This window comes from Mesoplodon bidens (assembly GCF_964165515.1).
Source record: "Mesoplodon bidens genome assembly, contig: HAP1_SCAFFOLD_159, whole genome shotgun sequence".
Classification (NCBI taxonomy): domain Eukaryota; kingdom Metazoa; phylum Chordata; class Mammalia; order Artiodactyla; family Ziphiidae; genus Mesoplodon; species Mesoplodon bidens.
Window position 1 is genome coordinate 961,084 of NW_027672558.1, and position 13,121 is coordinate 974,204.

Genomic DNA, 13,121 nt, shown 5'->3' on the forward strand with positions numbered 1-13,121 from the left:
CGCTTTTGGCTGCGCCATCTGGCATGCAGGATCTTAGTTCCCCTGTACAGGGATTGAACCTGTGCCCACTGCAGTGGAAGCACGGAGTCTTAACCCCTGGACCACCAGGGAAGTCCTAGACCATCTCCCTCTTAAATGGGGAGTTTATCCTATCTACATGGGATTTATTTATACTAATACGTGTTTCCTTTTTTTCTAAATTTTTAGTATTTTCTCCTTTATTTTTTGATCAATTAAGTGTTTTTAAATTCCTATTTTTCTTTACTAGTTTGGGAGTTATGCACACGTCTTTTCGCATTGCGGGGGGAATACCTTTGAAATTTTACCCTTTATACACAGACTGTTGTTGTTTGTTTCGTTTTGTTTCCAGCATTATTAATATAAAATTGTCATATAAAATTATATAAGTTTAAGGTGTATAACACCATAGTGTTAGCTAACACCTCCACCAGATCACATAATTACCATTTCTTTTTTGTGGTGAGAGCATTTCATATCTACTCTCTTAGCAAGTTTCAAGTATATAATACAGTATTATTGACAAAATCACCATGCTGATCCCCAGAACTTATTCCTCTTACATAGCTGGAAGTTTGTACCCTTTGACCAACATCTATCCATTTCCCACGCACACACACCCCAGCCCCTCGTAACCACAATTCTACTCTCTGTTTCTGTGAGTTCATATTTTTTAGATTTCACATATAAGTGGAATCATACAGTATTTCTCTTTCTCTGACTTATTTCACTGAGGATCACATTTCCCTGATGATTAGTGATGTTGAGCATCTTTTCATGTACCAGTTGACCATTTGTATGTCTTCTTTGGGAAAATGTCTATTCAGTTCCCCTGCCCATTTTTAAAATCAAATTGTTTTTGTTTGTTTTGTTATTAAGTTGTATGAGTTCTTTATATATTTTGGACATTAATCCCTTATCAGATATATGCTTTGCAAATATTTTCTCCCATTCCATAGGTGGTTGCCTTTTCATTCTGTTGATCGTTTCTTTTGCTGTGCAGAAGATTTTTAGTTTGATGTAGTCCCATTTATTAATTTTTACTTTTGTTGCTTGTGCTTTAGGTGTCATATCCAAAAAATCATTGCAAATACAAGTTTCCCTATGTTTTCTAGGAGTTTTACAATTTCAGGTCTTATGCTTGTCTTTAATCCATTTCAAGTTAATTTTTGTGTATCATGTAATGTAAAGGTCCAAATTCATTCTTCAGCATGTGGCTATTCAGTTTTCCCAGCACCATTTATTGAAGAGACTATCCTTTCCCCATTGAGTATTCTTGGCTCTCTTGTAATTTATCAGTTGGTCATATATGTGAGAGTTTACTTCTGGGCTCTCGATTCTTTTCCATGGATTTATGTGTCTATTTTTATGCGAGTGCCATACTATCTTAATCACTATATCTTTGTAGTGTAGTTTGAAATCAGGAAGTGTGAGGTCTCCAGCTTTGTTATTCTTTCTCAGGATTGCTTTGGCTATTCAGGGTCTTTTGTGGTTCCATATGAATAGTCATATTTTCCATCAGCGTTTACCAAATAGTTCATTCTTTCTGCTACTGTTTTGGGATGCTCCCTTTGTCATATATTAAATTTCCATTTATATCTGTGTCTGTTTCTGGACTCTATATTCTGATTGACATAATCATCTATACCTGCATTAAGACCATGCTTTTAATTACGATAGCTTTAAAATATCTTTTAACACTTTGTAGGGCAAGAAACTTTGATTCTCAATTAGTTGCACTAAGCTAGTGTCTGAGCATTGCTTAGTGGATTTGTGGGCCTCCACCTTGCAGAGTAAACAAATGTTTATTGAATGGATGGACAGATAGATGTATGGAAGAGGCTTTCAGAAAGAATTCTGTTTATATATTGAAATCTGTGTTACTTTTACTTACTTTTTATTTAGAAATAATTTCAAACTTTCAGAAATGCTGCAAGAATAGTAAAGTCCTATATACCCTTTATCCAGATTCACTCATTTTTAAGATTTTGCTATTTTTGCTTCATCATTCTTTCTTCTATATATACTTTTTTATTACTTATTTTCAACTTGAGAATAGGTTGTAGATATCATGCCCCTTTATCTCTTAATACTTCATTGTGTATTTCCTATGAATAAAGATATTTGCTTATATAATCAAAGTGGAGTTATGAAATCCAGAAAATTTAACATTGATAGAATACATTATCTAACACATTTATACAATAAACTTACCTAATTGGTAGCCAATATTCCAGTTGTATCAATCAGTGCTGTCTTTTGTAGCATTTCCTCTCTCCGTTTCAGGGTCTAGTCATGGATCTAGTTGCCCTGCTTCTTTGAAATCTGTTTCCTTGAATTTGGAACACTAGCAGATACTAATTTTGATCACCAGATCAAGAGGTTTTTTTTCTGTTTTTTTCCTCTGTGTAGTTATTATTTTTCTCCTTGCAACTAATAAGCAGTGTATAGGGAGATACTTTGAGACCATGCAAATATCCTGCTCCTCATCAAACTGCCGCCCACCATATAGCATCTAAATCCATCATTACTATGATGGTCTATGACTCTCCTCACTTTGAGATTGGAACCTAGCTGATCAAGTATTAACAATTTACTTTTTTGAAAGGTATAATGTTACCTCTTCTTGGGAATAAGGTAACGGGCATAACATATAATCATTTCTAATCAGATCATGACAATCCAAAATAATACATGCAGATACTGCTAAAATCTTTTATTCTCCATTCTTTTTACAGGCATCAATGGCTATGTTTTTGATAGCTTGCAGCTGTCGGTTTGTTTGCATGAGGTGGCATACTGGTACATTCTAAGTATTGGAGCACAGACTGACTTCCTGTCTGTCTTCTTCTCTGGATATACCTTCAAACACAAAATGGTCTATGAAGACACACTTACCCTATTCCCCTTCTCAGGAGAAACTGTCTTCATGTCAATGGAAAACCCAGGTTAGTTATTTATATTATTCTTTTACTAACAGTGGTGTTTGCTTCACTAGCCATTCACATGTTCTTTAGCCCACTAGCTTACATTTGGGTAGATACTAAATGGTTCAAGTGATTTTGGTAACTACAAGGCATTTTAAAGACAACACCACATCAAGTATTTAAGTTAAAAGTCTTTGTTCTAAAAAGTGCTTTTACTTGCCATCGGCCAAAATTGTAAGTGTGTTTACTAAACTGTAGTGGTGAATATACATTTCTACATGCAGTTAACACGCAGGGACTAAAAATGTTTCTATGTGCCTTGTGAACATTGGTATTGCTGGGAATTACATCATAATCTCCTTTTGCACACATAACATCAAACCACTGTGAAGCCTTCTGGACGAATGTGGCTGTCAGCCTCTCGTCCTCTCTCTCCCTCCATAACTACTGCAAGGCTTTTGAGAGCACCAGCCCAGTGATCAGGAGGAACACAGACCTGGCCTAAATCTAACACAGATTGTTGCAGCTTAGTAACAAGTGCTCCTTGTCCCTCCCACCCCCATCATCTGCAGAGGGAAGTACATAAAACTACCTACAGATTGTAGTTATTCTCTTACACTTATGGCTTTTCTGGAGGTAAATTCTCATGGGGAAATTTCTTGGGAATAAAAACCAATCTCATCATATAAAAATATAGATTCACCTTCATACCCAGAAACTTATCTTACTTCAAGAAATGCAGTTTTGTAAGAAGTGAGTGAAGAACCTGACAAAACTCCAATAACACCTCTGAAAGTATCTTGTTTATTCATGTTCATGTCTTTGTTATCTGTTTTCCAGCTAAGTTGTAAGGTTTCTAAGGACAAGGACCTTGTTATCTTGCTCATCACTGAATCCCAAATGTTTACAGTGCCTGGCCTATAGTAGACGCTTAATAAACATTTTTTCGATGAATGAATGAATTAAATACCTGCAAAAATATTATAAAACAGTATGCATAATATGGTTGTATTTGTCTAAACCAAAGAAAGAAAGAAAGTCTGTGTGTGTGTCTGTGTGTAGGCAGAGAAAGATATTTAAAATATCAATATTTTGAGAAGCTTTTAAACTACTTTGGTGATCACTTAAATTCTAAAGACAAATTAGAACTCTGTTTTATGTGTCTTGAGGGAAAAGTCTGATCCCTTTTATTTGTCCTCTTGTGTCTGGCTTATTTCACTTGGCATAATTTTCACTCAGCTTCACTCAGCCAGAGTCATCCACGTTGTGATATGTGTCAGTGCATCATTCTTTTTTAAAAAATTTTATTTATTTATTTTTTAAATTTATTTATTTTCGGCTGCATTTGGTCTTTCGTTGCTGTGTGCGGGCTTTCTCTAGTTGCGGCGAACAGGGGCTACTCTTCATTGCAGTGCGTGGGGTTCTCATTGCAGTGGCTTCTCTTGTTGCAGAGCATGGGCTCCAGGTGCGCGGGCTTCAGTAGTTGTGGCGCACGGGCTTAGTTGCTCCGCAGCATGTGGGATCTTCCCGGACCAGGGCTCAAACCCGTGTCCCCGGTATTGGCAGGTGGATTCTTAACCACTGCGCCGCCAGGGAATTCCCTGTTAGTACATCATTCTTGCAGCTCACTTTACACCCTGCTTTAACCACATATCACCACAAAAAATGATAATTATGTGATGTGATACAGGCACATAGCTACCACTATGATGGTAATCCATATTGCAATATATAAATGTATCAAATCAATACACTGTAAAGGTTAAACTTACACAGTGGTATCTATCAATTATATCTCAATAAAAAAAGAAACTAGCGAGCAGGTTGGTCACCTGTTTCTGTAAATAACGTTTTGCTGGAACACATACACAAAAGATATACAATTAATTTTTGTATATTGACCTTGTATCTTGCAACCTTGCTAAATTCACTGTAAGATCTGGCAATTATTTTATAGACTCCCATAAGATTTTCTTGTACACAATCAAATTGTTGCAAATATTGTCAATTTCAGTGTTTCCTTTCCAACACTTATGCCTTTTATTTCTTTTTTTCCGTGCCTTAATTTTGAATAAAACTGGTAAGAGCAGGGAAAAAACCCACATATCAGAAGTTTTGATGAGTCATTTTTATTATCAATTATATTAAAATATTAGAAATATTTTCTAAAATCCATTGTGACTTCTTCTTTTATTCATAAGTATTAAAACTGGTTTACTAAATTCCTAAACATATGGATATTTTCTAGTTTTCTGTTGCTCATTTCATATTTTTACTTCACTGTGGTTATATAACATACTCTACATGATTTCAGTTCTTTGAAATGTGGTGAGACTTGCTTTATGCCTAGCATATGGTTTACTTTGGCTAATGGCCTGTTGGAACTTAAGATGAATGTGTCTTTGCAGTTGTTAGGTGGACTGTTCCATGTATGTCAAGTTGCTTTATCATTTTGTTAAAATCCTTATAAGTTTACTGATATTTTGTCTGCTTCTTACAGTTACTGAGAGAACTATGTTAAGAGCTCTACCTATAATTGTTGGGTTTGTTGTTTCAAAATAAATGAGGCAAAATAAAATCAGGTGCTTACAAATTTAAGATTGTTATGTACTCTTGTTAAATTAACCATGTTATCATTGTGAAATGTCCTTCTTTTTCTGAAGTAGTACTTGTTGCCATAATATCTGCTTTTTATGAAATTTATGTGCCTCAATCACCTTTATTTTGGTTAATGTTTGTGTGGTATATACTTTTTCCATTCTGGTACTTTCAACCTATCTATGCATTTCCATTTATAGTGTATCTCCTTAACATTTCTTATAGTGCACGTCTTCTGGTTAATTAATTTTATCAGGTTTTGCTTGTCTAAAAAGTCTTCATTTCTCCTGAAATTGTGAATAATATTTGCACTGTGTACATACCAATGAAAATAGCTCTTGGACAAATCTAGAACAGAATGAAGAAGTATCAGAAACACTGTGGAGCACAAAAATGAGGATGGCCAAATAGAAGAGCGTATCAAAAAGTTGACTTGTGTCATTCTGTCCCTCAGTCTGAAGCAGCTTGATGCCAAAGGGGATCCCTTCTAAGGGATTTCTTCCCATAGGGAAAGGACAACAGGAGAACTGTAACACCTCTTGTCACCACCAGGAACACTAGCAGCCTTCACCACCTGAGGAGCTCCATAGTCTTCACAGATACTGAAGCCAGCTGATGGACCTGCTCAGAGTCCAAGCCACTGCACTCCCCCCAGAGGAGGAGCTGCACCCTCCCCTCAGGGCTTAGGCCTCCCCCAGCACCCACCATCTTCAGGGCTTGAGTTGCTGGTGTGCTTGCAACTCAGAGCCTGAGGACCCCATCATCCCTGGGGCCCATGTTGCTGCTCTACCTTGCCCCTCCAAGCACCAAGACACCACTGCACCCCACCCACCAGTACCTGAGCTGATGTGGCATGCCCTAAGAGAATGTGGACCCCAGCTTCATTGGCGATCTGTGCATGCCTGTGCCTTTGAAACTGGCACCACTACAGCAAATGTGCTCACACTCCAAGCTCAGGAACCATGAACTACACTGTCACTCTGAGCACCTGCACCCCAAACACTGGCACCACCATCAATGCATGTACATCTCTGTCCCAGAACCCAGCACTGCCATCAAGGCCTGTGTGCTCACATGCCAGACACAGCACCAAGAAGAATCCCCTCAGCTAGGACCTCAGTCTGTGGGTGAAAAGAAGAACAAGAGGACCCCAGCATCCTTTGACATCTAGGAGGCCAACAACCCTCACCACTACTTCCATCACAGACACTCACAGCCTTGACCACCAAGGACCCTCCACAGTCTTCGCTGACATTGACCTCAACTGACAGAGCTGCATGGAGACTATGCTGTTGTGCCCTCCCTGCAATTGCAGCTGCTGAACTGCAGAAGAAAGAAAGAGAGAAAGAGGGAGGGAGGCAGGAAGGGAGGAAGAAAGGAAAGGAAGGAAGGAAGGAAGGGAGGGAGGGAGGGAGGGAGGGAGGAAGGGAGGAAGGAAGGAAGGAAAGAACCCAGAAATCCTGGAGCTAAAGAATATAATGAACGAAATGAAAAATGCAATAGAGCGCTTCAAGAACATACTTGATTAAGCAGAAGAAACAATCTGCAAACTCAAAGATAAATCTTTTGAAATTATGCAGTCAAGAGGAGAAAAAACAAGAATGAAGAAAGCCTACAGGATTTATGGAATACCATTAAATTTTTCCAGAGAAGACATACAAGTGACCAACAGGTATATGAAAATGTTCTCAACATCACTAATCATCAGGGAAATGCAAATCAAAACCACAGTGAAATATCAGCTCAGACCTGTCAAAATGGCTATTATCAAAAAAATCACATGATAATAAGTGTTGGCAAAGATGTGGAGAAAGGGGAATCCTTGGGACTTGCCTGGTGGTCCAGTGGTTAAGACTCCGTGCTCCCAATGCAGGGGACCTGGGTTCAATCCCTGGTCAGGGAACTAGATCCTGCATGCCGCAACTAAGTTCCCACATGTTGCAACTAAAGATCCTGCATGCCGCAACTAAAGATCCCACATGTCACAGTGAAGATCCTGTGTGCCGCAACTAAGACCCAGCACAGCCAAATACATAAATAAATATTTAAAAAGAAAGAAAGAAAAGGGCATACTTGTGCATTGTTGGTGGGAATATAAATTGGTGCAGCCATTATGGAGAACAGTATGGAGGTTCCTCAAAAAATTAAAAATAGAACTACCATATGATCCAGCAATCCCACTTCTGGTATACATACAAAGGAAATGAAATCAGGATCTTGAAGAGATATCTGCACTCCCATGTTTATTGCAACATTATTCACAATACCCAAAACATGGAAACAACCTAAGTGTCCATTGATGAATGAATGGAAGAGTAGAAAGACCCTGAGCTCACCTGCTCTCACAGGCACACCAAATCACAACTATTTTTCAGAACAACCATCAGTGGAAAAGACTGGAAACTACCAGTAAAGATTGTCTACAACTAAAGATATAAAGAAGGAACCACAATAAGATGGGTAGGAGGGGCATCATCATGATATAGTCAAATCCCATACCCCTGGGTGGACAATTCACAAACGGGAGGATAATTACCATTGCAGAGGTTCTCCCCAACGAGAGAGGGGTCTGATCCCTTGTTGGGCTCCATAGCCTGTGGGTCATATACTGGGAAAACGAGCCCCCAGAGCATTTGGCTTTGAAGACCAGCAGGGCTTACTCTCTAGAGTCTCAGAGAGCTGTGGGAAGTAGAAACTGTACTCTTAAAGGGTGCACACAAACTCTCACATGCTCCGGGATCCAGGGCAGAAGCATTAATAGGAGCCTGGGTCAGAGCTACCTGCTGACCTGGAGAGTCTCCCAGAGAGGTAGGAGGCAACTGCAGCTCACCCTGGGGACACAGACACTGGTGGCAGCCATTTGGGGAGCTGATTCTACCATGAGGACACTGGTGCTGGTAAGCACCATTGTGAAATCCTCCCTCTAGCTTATAAGCCTCAGGACCCATCCCTGCCTGTAGGCAAAAGTGCTGAGACACCTCATGCCAAGCAACTAACTGGGCATGGGCACAGCCCCACCCACCAACAGACAGGCTGCCTTAAGACCCCCTGAGCCCACAGCTGCCCCTGGACATGGCCCTGCCCACCAGAGGGCACGGGATCTGCCCCACAAACCAGTGTGCAGGCACCAGACCCGGGACCCCCAGGGACCTCCAGCCAGAGACCGTGGGACCCAGCTTCACCCACCAGTGGGTAGGCACCAGCCTCAGAACCCCCCGGGCTCTGGCCCCGCCCTCCAGTGATCCTGCTCTAGCCTTGGGACCAGCTTCACCCACCAACAGGTGTCACTCTTTGTCACTATTTGCTGTCACTATTTGCAGATGACATGACACTATACATAGAAAATCCTAAAGACACCACCAAAAAATTACTAGAGCTCATCAATTAATTCAGTAAAGTTGTAGGGTCCAAAAATAATATACAGAAAATCTGTTGCATTTCTATACACTAACAACAAACTATCAGAAAGAGAAATTAAGGAAACAATCCCATTTACAGTCGCATAATAAAGAATAAAATACCTAGGAATAAACCTGCTTAAGGAGGCAGAAGACCTGTACTCAGAAATCTATAAGATGCTGATGAAAGAAATCAAAGATAGCACAAACAGATGGAAAGATATACCATGTTCTTGGATTAGAAGAATCAATATTGTCAAAATGACCAAGACAATCTACAGATCCAATGCAATCCCTATCAAATTACCAGTAGCATTTTTCACAGAACTAGAACCAAAAAATTTTTAATCTATATGTAAACACAAAAGATAATGAATAGCCAAAACAGTCTTGAGAAGGAAAAACAGAACTAGAGGAATCATGTGCCCTGACTTCAGACTATACTACAAAGCTACAGTAATCAAAACAGTATGGTACTGGTACAAAAAAACAGAAATATAGATCAATGGAACACGATAGAGAGCCCAGAAATAAACCCACACACTTCTGGTCAATCTACAACGAAGGGTGCAAGAATATACAATGGAGAAAAGACTGTCCCTTCAATAAGTAGAGCTGGGAAAACTGGACAGATACATGTAAGAGAATATTAGAAATTCTCTAAGACCATATACAAAAATAAACTCAAATTGAAGACCTAAATGTGAGACCAGATACTATAAAACTCCTAGAAAAAAACATAGATGAGACACTCTATGACATAAATAGTAGCAAAATTTTTTTTGGATCTGTCTCTTAAAGGAGATAAAAGCAAAAATAAACAAATGGGACCTAATTAAACTTAAAGCTTTTGCACAGCAAAGGAAACCATTGACAAAACAAAAACAAAAAGACCACCTACTGGGACGTCCCTGGTGGTCCAGTGGTTAAGAATCTGCCTTCCAGTGCAGGGGATGTGGGTTTGATCCCTGGTCAGGGAACTAAGATCCCACATGCCACGGGGCAACTAAGCCCATGCGCGCTCTAGAGCCCATGTGCCACAACTAGAGAGAAGCCCGCCTGCCACAACAAAAGATCCTGCATGCTGAAACTAAGACCCAACGCAGCCAAATAAATAAATATTAAAAAAAAAGACAACTTACTGAATGGGAGAAAATATTTGCAAATGATATGACCAGCAAGGGGTTAATATCCAAAATATGTAAACAGCTCACACAACTCAACATCAAAAAAACAAACAGCCCAATTTAAAAAATGGTCAGAAAGCCTGAATAGACATTTTTCCAAAGAAGACTTACAGATGGCTGAGAGGCACATGAAAAGGTGCTCACCATCATTAATCATCAGAGAAATGCAAATCAAAACCACAATGAGATATCACCTCACACTTGTCAGAATGGCCATCATCAAAAAGACAACAAATAGCAAATGTTGGCAAGGATGTGGAAAAATGAAAGGCTAACACAATATTGGTGGGAATGCAAATTGGTGCAGCCACCATGGAAAACAGTATGGAGGTTTCTCAAAGAACTAAAAATAGAACTACTGTATGACCCAGCAATTCCACTCCTGGGTATCTATCCAAAAAGAAAAGAAAAGAAAAAAGAAAAGAAAACTCTAATTGAAAAAAAGATGTGTACCCCAATGTTCATAGCAGCATTATTTACAATTGCCAACCTGACTGTCCATCAACCGATTAATGGATAAAGAAGATGTAGTATACACACACACACACACACACACACACACACACACACACACACACACAATGGAATACTACTCAGTCATTGAAAAATGAAGTTTTGCCCTTTGCAACAACATGGATGGACTTGGAGGGTATTATGCTAAGTGAAATATGTGAGACAGAGAAAGACAAATACTGTATGATATCACTTATATGTGGAATCTAAACAATACAACAAACTAGTGAATATAACAAAAAAGCAGCGGACTCACAGATATAGACAACAAACTAGTGGTTACCAGTGGAGGGAGGGAAGGGGGGAGGGGCACGATAGGGAAAGGGGATTAAGAGGTACAAACTACTATGTATAAAATAAATAAGCTACAAGGATATATACTATGACACAGGGAATATAGCCAATATTTTGTAATAATGATAAATGGAGCATAACCAAAAATTGTGAATCGCTATGTTGTACACCTGAAACTTATATAATATTGTACATCAACCATACCTCAATGAAAAAGAAAATTTTTGAATAAAAAAATTTAAATTAAAAAAACTCTCTGAAAAAGAAAAAAGTGATATATGTGTGTATATATATATATATATATATATATATATATATGATGGAATATTATTCATCCATTAAAAAAGACAATATGGCTGAACCTGGAGGGCATTATGCTAAGTGAAATAAGCCAGACGAAGACAAATATTGTATGGAATCACTACTATGGGAAATCTTTTTGAAAAAAAGAAAAAGAGAAAGTAGAACTCACAGAAACAGAGAGTAGAATGGTGGTTATATCATGTTTTGTAATCTTCTTTTTTTCCCCCTCACTTAATAATGTATTTGCTGTTTTTCTATATCAATAAATATAGATGAACATCATCATTTTAAAAGATTGGTTAATATTCCATGCTAGGAATATTGCACTATCATTAAAGGGCTCTTGCCTAATGAAGCCTGAGGTGTGCTCCTACCCACTTGTGATCAGCTGTGCTCTGTCTCTCTAGGTTACTTTGATAGGAACTAGCTCCAGGATTGAATATCAGCCTAAAAAATTAATTAGTTCATTGAAAGCCCCAGTTATATCACTGAGGTCGGAGGCAGGTCCATACATTTGTAGTGCTGACCAAATCTCAAACTTGGCCAGGTGTCTTATGCCTGTTTCGGAAGTTGGAGTGGGAGATTGGCAGCTGAGGTGTCTCCAAGGGAATTATAATTTAATTTTCTTTGCATCTGTGGTTATATCTCCTTCCTTATTTCAAATTTTATATGTGTGGAATTTCTTATTTTTATTTGGTTATTTATTTTATTGAGTTTTAATCAGAATCAACTCTTCTTTAAGCTCTTGGATTGAAATTTATTAGTTAATTACTATAATGTTTTAATTTATTTTTATTCACACATGTAATACAAAAATATGTTCTCATTACAAAAATTCAACCAGTACAGATATAACTAAAGTTCCTCTTGATCACTATTCCCAATCCCAGGCCCTTCTCAGAGTATGGCGGATGTCATTCTAGACCTGTTTACGGAGTTTCATTTCCCCTTTTCTCACCCAATTACTGTCTTCCTCAGGAAAAGGAAGTATTAGATTTATCTAAGTTATAACAGTGGAATTTTTAGAGTGAAAAACCTTATTTAAATTACTCATTTCGGCTCCAGTCCTGGTCTACTCTGACCCAACATGGTTTTATACCATCAAAAATACGCTTTAAATATCATGAAATTGGTTTTTTGTATCCCATGTCTTCGTATTTTTTAATATACTCCTTTATTTTGGTAGAAGACATTCTCTAATCACTTCCTGAGAATGGCTAAATTAGACGTAGATATTCTGAATCCTTGTATATTAGAAAATCTCTTTATTCTCATTTCCCATTTGAGTGATTATCTGGCTGCACATAGATTGCAGTGTGCATTAATTCCAAAATGTTTGAGCACAGGAACCTTTTCCATGGGCATCCCATTGTCTCATAGGGCTCTGTGGAAATAATACTTTGAGAAAAGTTTTCTCTTTGAGAAAAAGCTGTATTCAGTTAACATAATTACTTGCAAATATTGTGACTTGATGAGACTGTTCAGGTACCTGATGGGTAGCTTAGTAAAGGTGTTTTCATTTATGTTTATGCATATACTTTACCACCATGAAATTCTTTTACTCAGATAACCCTGTTCATAGTAGAAATTAATATTGCTAGGACTGTGGTGGGATTTTATGTTATTTGTATCCTAAACCTAAGTCCTGCTCCCTTATGCTTACTTATCCTACAAATTGGTCACCGAAGAGTTCTGTGTGACTAGTAAGACTCTCCACTATTGTGTATAATTACATTTCTCCATTTTTATCTATCTATCTATATCTATATCTATCTATCTATCTATCTATATATATATATATATATATATATTCATTTTAAATCACAGCCCTTTCTTGTGGTCACAAACAGATATACCACAACAGCAGCAATGCAAAACCACTT

At 38.2% G+C, this 13,121-nt stretch overlaps 1 protein-coding gene across 1 annotated transcript in view; it reads left to right on the plus strand.

Moving 5' to 3' along the window:
- The window catches only part of F8 (coagulation factor VIII), a 113,185-nt gene that overhangs the window by 50,263 nt on the left and 49,801 nt on the right, over nucleotides 1-13,121 (plus strand). Inside the window, exon 13 of the mRNA XM_081259279.1 lies at nucleotides 2,757-2,966. Coding sequence (XP_081115405.1) covers nucleotides 2,757-2,966 — 210 coding nt within the window. The remainder of the gene's footprint in view (nucleotides 1-2,756; nucleotides 2,967-13,121) is intronic.